Source organism: Chelonoidis abingdonii, chromosome 8, assembly GCF_003597395.2.
Source record: "Chelonoidis abingdonii isolate Lonesome George chromosome 8, CheloAbing_2.0, whole genome shotgun sequence".
NCBI lineage: Eukaryota > Metazoa > Chordata > Testudines > Testudinidae > Chelonoidis > Chelonoidis abingdonii.
Genome location: NC_133776.1, coordinates 37,948,955 through 37,965,296, shown reverse-complemented (window position 1 = coordinate 37,965,296; position 16,342 = coordinate 37,948,955). Strand labels below are relative to the sequence as shown.

Genomic DNA, 16,342 nt, shown 5'->3' with positions numbered 1-16,342 from the left:
GTTGCAGCCACTTGAATGCTGGGATAGCTACCCACAATGCACCACTCCCAACAGCGCTGCAAATGTGGCCACACTGCAGCGCTGGTAGCTGTGAGTGTGGCCACACTGCAGCGCTGGTCCTACACAGCTGTAACTCCCAGTGCTGCACATTTCCAAGTGTAGCCATACCCTTAGATGTCTGCAGCTGCAGTGCTCTTCCTAAACAGAGTGGACTTCTTGATAGTTGATGTCAAAACAAGAAGAGACTAGAATGAAGTGCTCCTATAACAAATAATGATCTTTCCACACACCCCTCTTATGTACACTATTCATGTCAGGAGTTATACAACATTAGAGTCAAAAATCACTCACGAACCCCAGCTCTTTCATTATCAATCCATTCTCAATCCCATTTTATTTAACAAATGGTCCAGTGCTCAATACACAGAACTAGAACTCCAGGGAATTTGGTTCCTGCTTACCCTTCCATAGACTTCTGTAACTGCAAATAGCATCACTCGACTTTTCTGTAACCTCAGATTCCCTTATGAAACACAGAGGTAATACAGACCTATTATACATGGATGTTGTGAGGCTAATTTTACAGATCCATTAATGTGGATACTACTGAATATTTTACACTTCTATTACACTGTTTATTTCAAACAATCATTAAAAGGATACTCTTCTGGGATATAATATAAAGTGAAAAGTGGCTAAGCTAAAGTTGTAGTCCCTCCAGGCTAGAGATATTACAAATCATAGCTACATCCAAATGTAAATTTCAGTTTGTACTCATTGTGTGGCAGATATGACATGCATAAAAAGGTTAATTTAAAAATAAAATATTTTTCCAAAAGCTGTTACAAACCATATTTATTGTGTCCTCAAGATTTGATCAATGGGAGTTTCTCACTTGGTGTTTCATTGGTTGAACATTTTGTCGCTTGAGAGAACCTTCTGAAGGCATTAGACCAAGAAAAAGTTCTGGAATTCTGCAGAACTCCATCAACGTATGCAGTTCAGCTAAAACTCCAACTTATTTTTTAAACCCCTCTTTGAATAATTAGGTCTACTATTTAGGAAAAAATGCAAGGGCCAGGAGTCTGGGGGAAAAAACCCCAACTTGAATGAAAGTTTGCATTTGTGCCATTAGCAAGTCTTAGCATGCAAATATTGGCACAATCACAAATACCATCCTCTAATTTAAAAGAAGTGGCACTTCATGACTTTTGTTTTAAATACTAAAGAATTCTGATGGGCTAACAGATTTCAAGGCAGGCACAATTTTCTGTCAGACTGAACTTAAATCTCCAGCAAACTGAACGGAACACTACCATGAACATGTTTCCAAATCAGAGTATTAAAAAGACAGGTTTCACAGTAGCAGCTGTGTTAGTCTGTATTCACAAAAAGAATAGGAGTACATGTGGCACCTTAGTGACTAAAAAATTTATTTGCACATAAACTTTCGTAGGCTACAGTCCACTTCTTCGGAGGCATAGATCTAATTCAACCAGTGCCTTGAGCTTGCACAGTGGAGTTTGCAGCCTAAATTTGAAATGAAAAGTTGTAATAAGCTATTTGTCAGGAAATGTTAATTACTGGTCAGTATTAGCACATCTGAACTGAATTAAAGTTCACATTAGATATTAAAATGTGATTTTCATATCTGAGTTGGAGTAGCCTTGAGAAGATTGAATCAATATTGAGATCAAATTGTGCTAGGCTCTCTGTAGATATGGATTCATGGTTCGTTAACTCCTCACTTAACATTGCAGTTATGTTTCTGAAAAATGCAACTTTAAGAGTAATGATGTTAAACTAATCCAAATTTCCCATAAGATTTAATGTAAATGTGGAGGGTTAGGTTCCAAGGAAATTTTTGGGGGGCAGACAAAAGGCATTATATACTGTACAGGATTGTACTGTACTTTGGTAGAGAGGTGCCCCTGGCTTACCCCTGGGGCTCAGGGCTGGGAGTGTAGGGTCTGGGAGGGAGTTAGGGTGCAGGAGGACGCTCAAGGCTGGGGCAGGCAGGACGTGCAGAGCTCTTACCTGGAGCAGCTCCTGTTTGGTGCAGGGGGTGTGCAGGTGGCTCTGTGCAGCACAGCACTGCCCCCATGGCCACGATTCTGGGAGCTGTCCCCCCCCGCCCCGCCCCCGGCAGGCAGGGCCACTCCGAATACAGAGGCTTTAGCAGCTCCAGGGCCCTGGGCTAAGGGGGCACCAGCCTGCAGCTCTAAAGCCCCTTTCGGAATGAGGCCCTGTGAGCACAGGCTAGAGGACTCAGGAGGAGCAGGGGCAGCCAGCACTCCCTCCCTCCCAGAAAGTCCTAAGCACCAAACAGCTGTTTGGCAGCAGGGGAAGCACTGAGAAGGAGGGAGGGAGGGAGGGAGGGGGAGGAGGAGGAGAAGAGGAACTTATGCAAAGCTCCCTTGTAAAGCCAGCCAAACGATGTTATAAAGGGAGCACTGCACAACTTTAAACGAGCATGTTCCGTAATGAAGCAGTGACATAACTTCAAAATGTTAAGCAGGAGGACGTTAAGTGAGGAGTTATTGTTCTTACATAGCTTCCATTGCTATGGTATCTGAGCACCTCAGTTTAATGTATTTATTTATCCTCTACATCCGTGAGATAGAAACATATTAAGCCCATTTTACATATTGGGAACTGAGGCACTGAGAGATTAAGTGACTTGCCCAAGATCACACAGGAAGGTTGAGGAAAGGCAAAGAACTGAACTCCAATCTCCCAAGTCACAGGCTAACATCCAACAAGTGGGCCGGTCTCTCTTCTGTACATAGATGTAGTCCCTATTTCAAAACCTTACAATCAATATTGCTTCTTTCAAAGTTAATCCTGTAAGACAGAAGCCTTCAGCCACCATGCACTACTTTCAGAAGTTATGGATACATAATATATGCAACCTTAATTTAGAGATGCATTTATACAGGCTACAGAAGCAACACTTCTTCCACTATCTAAACTAGGGGTCGGCAACCTTTCAGAAGTAGTGTGCCGAGTCTCCATTTATTCACTCTAATTTAAGTTTTTGCGTGCCAGTAATACATTTTAAGAAGGTCTCTTCCTATAAATCTATAATATATATAACTAAACTATTGTTGTATGTAAAGTAAATAAGGCTTTTAAAACATTTAAGAAGCTTCATTTAAAATTAAATTAAAATGCAAAGCCTTCCGGACCTGTGGCCAGGACCCAGACAGTGTGAGTGCCACTGAAAATCAGCTTGTGTGCCACCTTTGGCATGCGTGCCACAGGTTGCCTACTCCTGGTCTGAACTATTGCCCCAGGGCCAAATCCTGATCCCTACCAAGCCACTGAAAAGTGCCAATGAATTCTAATGGTCCCAGAGCTGGTCCCTTGTATTTACATACAAGGCTATAAGAGAATTGCAAGTCTACTTTGCAAATATATTTAGTGTAAATGCAAAAGCTCAGACAAATGCTTACAGACACAAGAACTAGCAAGAGATTGTTGAGTATTTTTCAATTTCCTTGGAAACTTTCATATTATAAATAGTTTTCTTAGCTCAGGATTTATCAGTCTTGTGGTAAAGCCACAGGCGCTTGGATAAAGAGGATCCAACTGCACTGCTAGTTTCAGGGTTGGATTCTGTTCTCATTTGCATCAACACAAGTTTAGTTACACTATGACCTACAGAGTAACCAAAAGTAGCACTCAACCTCCTCCATCTGCTGACAAACTGATTTGAAACGGATCATTGTCATAATAAATATTCCCTTATCCCCACAGGAACAGAATACTAGGGAACTCTTCTCTTTCTGCACCCAAGTTCCTGAGCCTAGCAGTAACTCAAAGATTGTACTATAGTGCATAAGGATGGGATTTACCCATATTAGTGAGATCTGCATTGAGGGTCTTTTGCCTACCTCCAAAACCATTCACAATGTTGAGAAGTGATGTCCTCTAAGTTCCCAACCACGGTTTAAAAAATAAAAGCCACACCCAAAATTTAATTTTATTCCTTATTTAGGAAGTGAAAGCTGAACCCACCAGTTTAAGGAGGTGGATCTGTGATGTAAAATAAGATACACAGTGAGTCAATATACTGATATGTTTGACTCACCCATCACAGCTGCTACTGAAAAGCCTGTGGTAAATTTTCTGAAGAGAACGACCAAAGAAATACTGTAGCTGAAACAAAAGTTTAGCACTGAGAATCACAGTATATTCAAGAAATCATCACTATTGGGAAGTTGCAACTTCCATAAAAATCAGTGTATTTAATAATTTTAGCCATAAACAACTCCAAAGTTTCATCCTAAGCAGCTTTCTTCAGGCTGTTGCATGTAGAGCATTACTTGAAAAGCTAGTTCTGACAAGGCCATTGCCTCCATGAATATCCTTCATAACATAAGGAATACACACAACCACGGCACAACAAGATAATATTGAAACATATTATATATCCATATGAATATCTAAGCTATATTAGTTCACTTTTAAAACCTCTAGGATTTAAATATTTCTGCTACTCTAGAGTTACTAGTTTATGCCTTATGCCATTGTGAAAGGCTGGAGAGTCAGCATGACAAGCATTCAGAGCATGGGAGAGTGAGGACTCCTGAGCTCTGGTTCTGTCACTGACTCACTGTGACTTTGAGCAAGTTCCATAACAAATGTTTTTGGTCTCGGGGACGATGTTTCCTGTTAGTGATGTTGTACATCATACGTGCCAGTACTCTTATATGGGGGGGGTTTTGTCTTGTCTTGAAATGAAAACCAAGCAATTAGTGAAGTCCTAATAGGAGCAATGATGGAACAATGATCAAATGCTCACTCTTCTAGGATCCCTACAGTCCTCTTAGCAGAGGATTTTCAATAGCAAGATTCCACCATCCACACAAGGTCTGCAGAATTGGAATGGAATTAATTTGCAAACTAGACACCATTAAGTTAGACTTGAATAAAGACTGGAAGTGGATGGGCCATTACACAAAGTAAAACTGTTTTCCCATGCTAATTTTTCCCTCCCTATTGTTACTCACACCTTCTTGTCAATGGTTGGAAATAGGCCATCCTGGTTATTACAGAAGTTTTTTTTCCTTCTGCTGATAATAGCTCACCTAAGAGTTCACCTTAATTAATTACCCTTGTTACACTTGGTATGGCAACACCCATTTTTTCATGTTCTGTGTATATATATTTTCCTACTGTATCTTCTACTGCATGCATCCGATGAAGTGGGTTTTAGCCCACGAAAGCTTATGCTCAAATTTGTTAGACTCTAAGGTGCCAAAAGTAATCATTCTTTGATGATACAGACTAACACAGCTAACGCTCTGAAAGACTTCTGAAAGGTTGCTGATCCCTGTACTAGTTCATAGCCAACTTGATGTTAATGTTACCTGTATCAAGTTATACTATCCATTACACCACAATCTACACAAGAGGCATGCTGCTTAAACTGGAAGAGATAGAATGTGCCAGTTGTTATCCCTGTTCTTTGGTGCCAGCAGACGTGAGAAGTTAATGTATGGAACAGCCACCTATGCTGTACAACTCTTATGTCTCACAGTTCAAGCACTGTTCTGAAGTAAAAGCAGAAGAGCATGAAGTTTGAAGTCAAATAGTTTGATACCATATTAAGCTGTGGCTCAAAGATACATGACAATCTTATATTCCCCTTATTCTCAAGAGACCAAGCACTCACTCTCTCTCACAAATAATCTAATGCAAGAAATGCTGAAATCTGAGATTCCAAGAAGCAAAACAATAACTCCCTGGACTAATGAAACAGATTATATGATTGTTCATAGACTCTCAGTTTTAAGCTACATACAGTTCCTTACCATCTTTGGTGTATCACTTTTTAAAAGACATTTTGAACTTTAAAAAAGGTGCAATGTTTAGGTATGAACTGGGGATACAGTATTTGAGCAAGCTTTAGTATAGGAGATTTATAGATGCAGAATATTATTGTAGGGAGAGCAAGCAGCAACCTCAGTATTTATCCTAACATCATCACAAAAAGTAGTTGAAAACTTTGTGTGTGAAGTTCCATCACCACCACATTTGACACAGGCCTTTGACAGCTCTGGGGCTAGAGACAGAGGGCCATAAAATGCTGTTCAGGTTTGGCAGAGATAACATGTTGAAAAAAATCACTGTTTCCCTTATGTCCTTTGCATGGAAGCATATCAAAATAAATCAACACCATAATAATGCTGGCTCCACACTGCCACCAAAGCAGCAGCAGAAGAGACTATAGCATCAGAGCAGCTGTAGTGAGGGGGGGGTGGAGGGGGAGGAAGTTGAGCTGACCAGGCTCCACCACAGATCCAGAATATGGGCCCCAGTAGCCAATCTCCCTCACAGGTACTACACGGGACACAAGATTTCCCCATCTCCATGGAACAGAGCTAAGGAAACCGGCCCAGACTTGCTCTGATCACATCTCAGACCCAGTACATAGTGCCAGGGATCAGCTATGTGTCCATGGTAAAGATTCTGAGGTCTGTGCAGGCATTCACATTGGGCAGCTCCCCATCCCTGCTGTTGCTGGTGCAGGCGCAGCCAGGCACCTCTGCAGGCACGCTGCCTCCATCCCCACTCCCTGAGCACTGACTCCCCAGCTCCAGGCCTCGGCCAATGGAAACTGTGGGGGTGGCACCTACAGATGGAGGCAGCATGCCTACAGAGCTGCCTGGCCATGAGGTCCTCCTAGTCACCTTTGCTGGTGGAGGCGTGGTCAGGCAGCTCTGCACACTGCCTCTGTCCCCACCCCCAAGCATTGACTCCACAGCTCCCAACTCATTGGTCGTGAACCTCGGTGAATGAGAGTTGCGGGGCCAGCACCTGCTGAAAGGGCAGCACATAGAGCAGCTTGGCCATGCCTTCATGTAGGAGCCAGAGACATGCTGCTGTTTCTGGTAAGCTCTGCATGGAGCCTACACCCCCACCCCCGATCCCCCTTCTGCCCTCCCAACCCTTTGGTCCCAGTCCAGAGCACCCTCCTACACCCCAAACCCCTCATCCCCAGCCCCACCCAAGAACTCCTAAAGCCACGTTTAGCTGTCTATGGGTGGTACTTTCAAAGCTTTGGATAATTTGCATTTGCTTTCTGATCTGAGTCTTCAAGGTGCACATTTTTTAACTTTTCTCCATGATCACGAGGGCTGAGCTAAAGATTAAACGTGCTTGAAACTAAAACATTACTCTAAAAGGTTCAGAAAAGGGCAACTAAAATGATTAGGGATTTGGAGAGGGTCCCATATGAGGAGAGATTAAAGAGGCTAGGACTCTTCAGCTTGGAAAAGAGGAGCCGAAGGGGGGGATATGATAGAGGTATATAAAATCATGAGTGATGTGGAGAAAGTGAATAAGGAAAAGTTATTTACTTATTCCCATAATACAAGAACTAGGGGTCACCAAATGAAATTAATAGGCAGCAGGTTTAAAACAAATAAAAGGAAGTTCTTCATGCAGCGCACAGTCAACTTGTGGAACTCCTTACCTGAGGAGTTTGTGAAGGCTAGGACTATAACAGCGTTTAAAAGAGAACTGGATAAATTCAAGGTGGTTAAGTCCATAAATGGCTATTAGCCAGGATGGGTAAGGAATGGTGTCCCTAGCCTCTGTTTGTCAGAGGATGGAGATGGATGGCAGGAGAGAGATCACTTGATCATTGCCTGTTAGGTTCACTTCCTCTGGGGCACCTGGCATTGGCCACTGTCAGTAGATAGATACTGGGCTAGATAGACCTTTGGTCTGACCTGGTATGGCCGTTCTTAATCTAAAGGTTCTAATCTACTTTGTTAAATGGAAGTGGGTTTCTCAACCACCTCCCAAAAGGCAATTCTGTCTCTAGTCTGCACATGTTAATCAAAACAATAAACAGAGATTACTTGTTTACAAGACTCTCTTATGCAGTCTTCAACTCCTTCCTCACAACAAAATACAAGTTAGAATCTGAGTTCTTTCCAGAATTTAAAGAAGTTCTTGATAGGTTAAGCAGAAAAAAAAAAGTTCATACTATCCCTCCACAGAACAGAAAGAGTGAATATGGATTTTCTGTCTTCTCCCCTGAGAAATGCTGGGCACTCCTTTACTAGTGTTAAGTTACTAAGATGTCAGGAATTAGGTGTTACAATATATCTAGTTCATAGGGATTTCCTGGGCTTTGCTCACTGGTTCTACAAACAAGTACGCTTCCAAATACATATCATGCAGGGTTGTTTGTTGTTTTAAACTGAGTTAATGTTTATAACAAACAATGGTCGTTTTCTGTAACTCTCCCCTCCATCCCAGTTGAGAGCTGTTGCTTTGGTGTGAAGATATTTTCCAGTCTCATAATTACCCCTGCCCTTATCCAGTCCAGACTATAACTTCTCTAGAGCAGAAGACACTGAAATGTTTTGAACTGGAAAAAAAAGCAGCTCCCATTTCTCCTGCTTCGTTCCCACCTGCTGGAAAATTCCTTCCACTACCACCACTTCATGACAGCATCTTGCAGACAACCTTGATGGCTGCACCTCCCTTCCAGCTCAACAATCCTCAGTAGCTCTGTTCTTCTCTTCCACTAGATGAGTATTTTTCACAACAGACGACACTGATTTTTCCAAGTTTTGCTGCTGTCCCTCCCAATAATCATAGAAGTAATGTGTTCTAGTGATTAAAAGAAAGCCTGATCTAATCCTAGCTCTGCCATATGCTCTATATTAATTCAGGGAAGCCATCTAACCTTTCCATGTGCTTCCATTTACCCATCTCTAAAAGACGTAATTATATCTGCCTACCTCAGAAGAGAATTGGGAAGCTTAATTTATCTTCAAAGTGCATCAAGAGCCTCAAAACAAGTTGTATGAAGTATCTGTTAGTACTAATATTTAGAAGTCCATCTCACTCGTAACCAACCCCAAATGGCAGTATCTAGCCAACTTGTTCAGTTTCACAATTCACCACTCCCAGTGTAACAAGTGGTTCATTTTCCCTAGTCAGTGTTGCAATCCACTGTTTCTTTATGGCTAGTGGCAAGAATCACTATTTTGTGCCTTCTGGCCAAAATCAAGCCTTAAAGAGAGTTTGCTTTTTTACACTATGCCCCTCAATCCTGCATCTCTCACATCCAGCGTGACTCACCCAACACTGCTACCTTTTGCCAATCCCAAGACCAAGTTTAAAATAATGAGAGCCAAATTCGACTCCTGTTTACAGAAGTTACTCTCAGTGCTACAGAAGTCTGAGCCAAGTTACTCAGACTTCACACTAGTGTACCGGCGACCAGAATTGGACTCTTTGGTGGTGTTTAAATAAGGTGCCTCCACCTCTTCCTCAGCGCAGCCTAAGCCCCAGACCTTCGCTCCCGGAGCGAACACGCTTTTCCCACAGACCCCTCCCCGCCCCGCCCTGTCTGGGGAAGGCAGGCGGCACCTCAGGGCGGGCTCTGACCCACAGCGCTTCCACCCGGAACGGCAACGGCCCCCGCAGCCCGGCTGCTCCCGGCAGGGCGCTGCTGGAGCCGCGGAGGGGTCGGAGCCCGGCAAGCGGGGAGCCCCCCCCAAAGATATCTGTGGAGCTGTACCCGTCTCACAGAACTGGAAGGGACCCCGAGAGGTCAGCGACCCCAGAGCCCCCATCCACTAGCAGGACCAAGCGCTGATTTTGCCCCAGGTCCCTGGGAGGCCCCTCAACGGTTCACACCCCTGGGTTTAGCCGGCCAATGCGCAAACCGCTGAGCGATTCCCCCCACCCCACCCCGTCCCTCCAGGGGGCGCTGCGAGGGGCGGGCTGCTCGGGGGGAGGCAGGAAGGGCTGAGACCCAGCGACCTGCAGCCTCCGCCGCCAGCCAGCCCGGGGCAGGGAGCCGAGGGGGCTTCCCCGGAGAGAGCCGGAGCCTTGAGCCGGGGGGCTGAGGGGTCCGTCCGGGGATGGGGGAGGCTCTGCCTGTGCCCGGGGAGCGAGCGGCCCGGCGCCCACCTGTCCTCGCTGGCTGTGATGAGCCCGTCCTCCTGGGGGATGAGAAGGGCGGCGCTCACAGCGTCCTGGTGCCCCTCGACCTTGCTGAGCAGGACGGGCCGGCTGCTCTGCGGCCTGGCATGGATCTCGGCCGCCATCTCGGTGCGGAGCCTCGGCCGGGGGCGGCCCCTCCGTTGAGTGACGGGCAGAGGTGAGGGCTCTGTTCGGCGGAGTGGGGGATAAAAAGCGATGGGCGCCCGTAATATCAGGTGTAGCGGCGCCACAGGAAGGTCAGGGCTCCGGAGGATCCCGTAATATCACGACTAGTGACGCCTCAGGAAGGAGTGGAGCGCCCCGAGTATCAGACTAGTGGCGCAGACCGGAAGGCCCCAGTGTCAGGCAGAGGCTCCCGTATACTCTGAAGTAGAGGAGCCTCTGAAAAGTCCTGACGCCGAGAATGGGCTGCGTAGTCTCCAGAGAAGCAGGGCCTCTAAAAGACCCAGGGCGGCACGCACTGCAGCCTGATGGAGTTTTTCTTACAAATAGCTCTGCACCTCTTCTGGGCAGACCAGGGATCGTATTTCATAGGCAAGCAGGGAAATTACTTTGGGGGGTTATGTCTGTATAAGGGTGAAGTCACCGCCTGGGTGATCCAGGCAACTTGAGATGCCAGTGGTGCTGGCACAGGGCCCTGAGCATCAGTCTCTCACAGGCCCCCAATGGCAGCAGTGGTGAAGGACCATGAGCAGGGTTGCCAACCCTCCAGGATTGTCCTGGAGTCACGAAGAATTAAGGATTAATCTTTAAATCAAGATAATGTCATGTGACAAAACCTCCAGGAATTCATCTAGCCAAAGCTGGCAACTCCAACTGTGAGCAGCCAACCCAGCCCAACCTAGTGCTTTCCCCATAGGGCTGGGAGCTGTCCAGGGAGGGTCTCCCAGCAGGGTTTGTTGCTCTCCAGGGAGGTTCTCCCAGCAGGTGTCATAACTATAAAGGGAAGGATAACAACCCTCCCTGTGTACAATTCTAGAAAATCCCTCCTGGCCAGAGGCACCGAAATCCTTTTACCTGTGAAGGGTTAAGAAGCTCAGGTAACCTGGCTGACACCTGACCCAAAGGACCAACAAGGGGACAAGATACTTTCAGATTTGGGTGGGTGGGGGAGGATTTTGTTTGTGCTCTTTGTTTTGGTGTTGTTTGCTCTTGGGACTCAGAGGGACTAGACATCAATCCATGTTCTCCAAATCTTTCTTCACAAGTCTCTCATATTTCAAACTTGTAAGTAACAGCCAGGCAAGGCGTGTTAGTTTTATCTTTGTTTTCTCAACTTGTAAATGCTCCTTTGCTAGAGGGAGATTTATCCCTGTTTCGCTGTAACTTTGAACCTAAGGCTAGAAGGGGTTCCTCTGGGCTCTTTGAATCTGATTACCCTGTACAGTTATTTTCCATCCTGATTTTACAGCGATGATTTTTACCTTTTTCTTTAATTAAAATTCTCCTTTTAAGAACCTGATTGATTTTTCATTGTTTTAAGATCCAAGGGTCTCAAGCCTACCCAGAAAAAGGAATGTAAGGACTTGGGGGAGGAGGGAGGAATTAGTCTCAAATCTGCCCAGGAAAGGGGGGGTTAGGGACTTGGGAAATATTTGGGGAAAGACAGAGTTCCAAGTGACTCTCCCCTAAGATTTGAAACATGCTTGGTGGTGGCAGCTTACTGTTAACCTAAGCTGGGAAATAAGCTTAGAGAGTCTTTCATGCAGGTCCCCATATCTGTACCCTAAAGTTCAGAGTGGGGAGGGAACCTTGACAACAGGGCAGTACCTCTCAAGAGCCACACACACCCATCAGACACTGTCAGAATGGGAGCAAGAGTGGTAGGTGCCCCGGGAGCCCATCCATGCACTGGCAGCTAGGCCCTTGTCCTTTGTTCTAAACACAGGCCTATCTCCTAAGATAAAGGAGAGCTCCCTTTACTGGCAGCAGTAGCAGATCTCTTATCTTCCCCGTTGATACCAATTAGCTCTGTGTTCTTGGGGAACCAGGGCTTAGAATCCAGTCTGTCTGACTCATGAAAGACACCCCCATCCCCCAACGCCTCTGCTTGAACCAAAACTGATCAAAGAGTTGCAGAGAGCAATGAAGGGTGGATTGGAGACACATCTAGACCCCTCCTGACAAGGGTAACAAGAACAAAGGCAACTCCCCATGCCTCATCTGCATCAAAGATGGGATAGGGAAGTATCTCTATTAGCATACAGAATGGAGAACTGAGATTCCAACGCAAGAACTGCACTGAACTCTGGGACCAGAAAAGCCAGGAAGCACTGCATGAAGGGGGTTTCTGCTCTAGATGTTAATGAACCTATGCCTGCACACACTCAGCTCAGCAGTTATCAGACCAATTCTAGTAATGAATCCTTGATTGATATCCATAATACTGAAGCTGCTTAATTGCATTGTGAGCTCCCTGAAAGAAACATCACCCATAGTTAGGAGTGATCAGCTCCTATTGTCTAGCCTAAAGAAAACCCTTGAGTCATCAAGCAGCAGAGAATCCTGTAGCACCTTATAGGGTATGGCTACACTTGGAAATGTGCAGCACTGGGAGTTACAGCTGTGGTCATACAGCTGTGTAGGAACAGCGCTGCAGTGTGGCCACACTCACAGCTACGCAGCGATGCAGTGTGGCCACAATTTGCAGCATTTCAAGCGCTGTTGGGAGTGTGCAGTTGGTGGGCACTATCCAGCAGTTCAAGTGCTGCAAACGTGCTTTTCAAAAGAGGGGGTGGAGTGGAGTGTGACAGGGAGAGTGGGGGAGACAGAGAGAGTGGATTTTTGAGCAGACACTGTGACAGCTCCCTGCCTTGCAAGTTCAAAGTGGCGGGTGGGTGGAGTGTGACAGGGAGCGTCAGGGACAGAGTGATTTTTGGAGCAGACACTGTGAGCTCCCTGCCTTGCAAATTCTGGCATTTCCCCCACCCCTCTCTAATCACTCTTAAATGTAAAAAGGCTCAGACCCAGATAAGCACTTCTCCGACGGACCTCCCTCCCCCTGCCGCGCGCTGTTTGTCTCCTCAAGCAAACAGCTGAGAACATTCCAAACCTCGCTCGCTCGCTGGAGCAAAGAGCAGCTGTGTTGTGTAGCTCCGGGAGTACCTTCCGGTTGTAGACAGGAATCTGGGATACTCTTAATACCCTGTGGAGGCCAATAACAGCGCTGGTGAGTGTCCACACCTGATAGCAGCGCTGCATCACCAGCGCTGGATTCGCTACACCCGTAGCAGACCAGGAGTACAGCCAGCGGCAGCCAGGAGTTGCAGCGCTGGCTGAGCTTTGTAAGTGTGGACACCGAGTAAGTGCAGCACTGTAACCCCCTCACCAGCGCTGCAACTTGCAAGTGTAGCCAAAGCCCATAGACTAACAGACGTTTTGGATCATGAAGCTTCGTGGTGAATACCCACTTTGTCAGATGAATGTAGTGGAAATTCCAGGGCAGGTATATATATCTAGCAAGCAAGCTAAGAGATAACGAGTTAGTTCAATCAGGGAAATGAGACCCTGTTCTAGCAATTGAGGTGTGAAAAACCAAGGAGAGAAAACTGGTTCGTAGGTTGCAAGCCATTCACAGTCTTTGTCAACACCTGAGCTGATGGTGTCAAATTTGCAGATGAATTGAAGCTCAGCAGTTTCTCTTTGAAGTCTGGTCCTGAAGCTTTTTTGCTGCAGGATGGCCACCTTAAGGTCTGCTAGTTTACCCATAAACAAATCTAGTTTTCTCCCTTGAACCTTTGTATTTTCCCTACAAAAAACCCTACTCACACTCCAGTAAACATTCTGATAGACAGACGATAACTCAGTGGTTTGAGCACTGGCCTGCTAAACCCAGGGTTGTGAGCTCAATCCTTGAGGGGGCCACTTAGGCATCTGGAGCAAAAATTGGTCCTGCTAGTGAAGGCAAGGGGGTGGACTTGATGACCTTTGGTCCCTTCCAGTTCTAGGAGACTGGTATATCTCCTATTATTACCTTTTTATTACTGGGATTTCATCTTCTCCGGACTGATCATGCTGAGGGATCTGCCTGTCTCCAGCACTCAGGACCCTGAACTACCCCCAAGACTCGGAAACCCCGACCAATTCAAGCTTCGTAGAGCAGCAAGATGCTTCTCTCTGTGTTTTCCTTTCTACCACAGGTATTAACCTTTAATAAGGTAACTGTTAGGTTGGTTTAGGCTCTCCTTGAGTAGTTATCATTATTATTCAATAAATAACTTTTATGGTTTAGCTGGTTGCCTCTCTATCTCTCAGCTTTACTCTGTTGCCTCAAGGGGAATAAGGCAACGCTACAGAAAGGAAAACTTTAGAAATGGTAGAGGGGAGATAGAAGGAAAGCCCCTTTTCCCAGAAGAACAGACTCAACTCCCTTCTGTATCTGTCACCGGTGGATTTAGTTTACAATAAGGGTGTCCCTCCCTCCCTGTGTGATATAATAAAAATGAAGAAAAGACTAGGTACTGTGGTGCAAACAAAGGTAAGTGTATTAAGGGTAAAGGTACAGAAAACTGAGAAAAATCGAGGAGAGGGACATAAACATACAGTGATTCAGTAACTGGCTTTAGGAGCTTGAAGCTCAGACCCACAAAACCCCCCTTGGTATTCAGAAGACAATAAAGAAACCCCAATACAGAAACCTTTCCTATGATTTAGCATATAGATGCGAAGCCCAGGACCTTCTACTCTCCAGCTGAGTTAGAGCCTTCAAGGAGGACTACTAGGGAGTCCCGACGACTGTTGGACTTTGTCGCAGGCGGGGAGACTCTCTGGGATGATGGACACCAGGAAGGCAGGACCGTCCACAGGTAAGATGGATTTGATTTGCTGTGATGGGGATAGTGATGACAGGCCTCTCCTTTCTCAACCTCGCTGTGAGATTGGCACTCTACTCTCTAGCTCTGAAGCATCAGGAAGACCCAACCGTGGACATGCTGCCGCTGGAATATACAGCCCTGTGCAGGTTCTGAGCAAGACTTTATATAATCTCTAAGGTGGGAAAAGCTGGTTCAGTCTGGTTTGAGCCAGAGGACTCCAGTGTCCAAGTTGTAAACAAGTTTGCTTACAAAGATGGAGTCCAAGGGTCATAGTTAATATACTCCATATTAAATTCTATTGAAGCCAGTGATTTACTTAACATTACTTCAAAAACATATTATTAAAATACCTAACTGAACATATTAAACAACACCAACATTTTTTTTATACCTCACAATTCTTTGATGTTTTTAGCTTCCCCATTTACTCTGCAACAACGCTTCTTTTACCTAAGCTAAAGATCCCTGTAGTGCCCAAAAGTATGGTGGGGTTTGCTCATCAAGTGGGTCATTGCCAGTACAATTGTGACATAAAAGTGGGGTTAGGGATGTGCTGAACCTGTGACATATGAGGGTGGCAGCTTGGAAGTGCTGCTTGACCCAGTCTGTTGAGTAAAGGGGCATATAAGGGTGGCAGCCTGGAAGTGCGGTTCGACCCAGCCTGCTCAGGCTTACTCTGTTCCAGTGCGGTACCTTTGGTATGTAAGGGTGGAAGCTTGAAAGTGCTACTTGGCCCAGCCCACTGAGTTCAGGGACATATAAGGAGTCAGCTTGAAAGTGCTGATTGACCTGGTCCACTCAGACTTGCTCTGGTAATGTGTCTGTGTGTTCATCCAGTTCTGGGGCTGAAGGCCCTAGGGAACCTAGGTCCTGCAGGATAGCTCCATTGGGAGGGACTTGCAGAAAGGAGGAGTAGAGCTCCATATTTACACACAAGTGACACAAGCAATACATTGATAGAATTACTGAAGTCCCCCCTGTCCCATCTCCCCCCTGAAGAGTAACTCTAATAAATGAGCGTACTCCAAAGTAACGGGCAAATCTGGTAACACTGTATGAGCCTGACACCACTCACACATATGATCTGACACAGACACAAAGCCAACCTCCACCCCTTTAGCTTACCCATTCCATGCTGTCTCTAAATATTCAATAGCATGCCAGCTATTTTAGCCTCCTTTAAACATTTGTCTGTGTTCTGCATTATCAGTGCTTCACCACCATGCAGAGTTTGCCTGGAGCTCTGAGGCCTTTCCATGCTTCCTCTCCACCCCTGCGCCCCAGCCTTCCTTAGGAGTTTCCCAAATAAATGCTGGCACTTGACAGTTGTCCTACATCTTACACCCAACACTCACATTTGAAAGTCTCATAGTGGTAGGGTAGGTAATTTAGATCAGCCATGCTGGCTCAGTAAGTTGATATTAGAAACACTTCTGTTCACACTACAGTAATTTACCCTGTGGTATTTAAAGCTTCATGTGCTATTCATTATTATCATTCATTATTTTGAATCATTGCTCCATGTTGCGTCTCTCTATTTTGGCCTTGAG

General features: G+C 45.7%; 1 protein-coding gene and 1 long non-coding RNA gene across 2 annotated transcripts in view; one reads left to right on the top strand and one right to left on the bottom strand.

Annotated features, from left to right (window-relative positions):
* The window catches only part of WDFY1 (WD repeat and FYVE domain containing 1), a 46,498-nt gene extending 36,167 nt beyond the window's left edge, over positions 1 to 10,331 (bottom strand). The window contains exon 1 of the mRNA XM_075068979.1: positions 9,946 to 10,331. Coding sequence (XP_074925080.1) covers positions 9,946 to 10,082 — 137 coding nt within the window. The 5' untranslated portion in view covers positions 10,083 to 10,331. The remainder of the gene's footprint in view (positions 1 to 9,945) is intronic.
* Positions 10,332 to 14,033: 3,702 nt separating this feature from the next.
* LOC142047231 (uncharacterized) lies at positions 14,034 to 15,090 on the top strand. The gene is made up of 2 exons (XR_012656429.1): positions 14,034 to 14,117; positions 14,632 to 15,090. It is a non-coding gene; the product is annotated as an uncharacterized LOC142047231 (long non-coding RNA).
* The last annotated feature ends 1,252 nt before the right edge of the window (positions 15,091 to 16,342 follow it).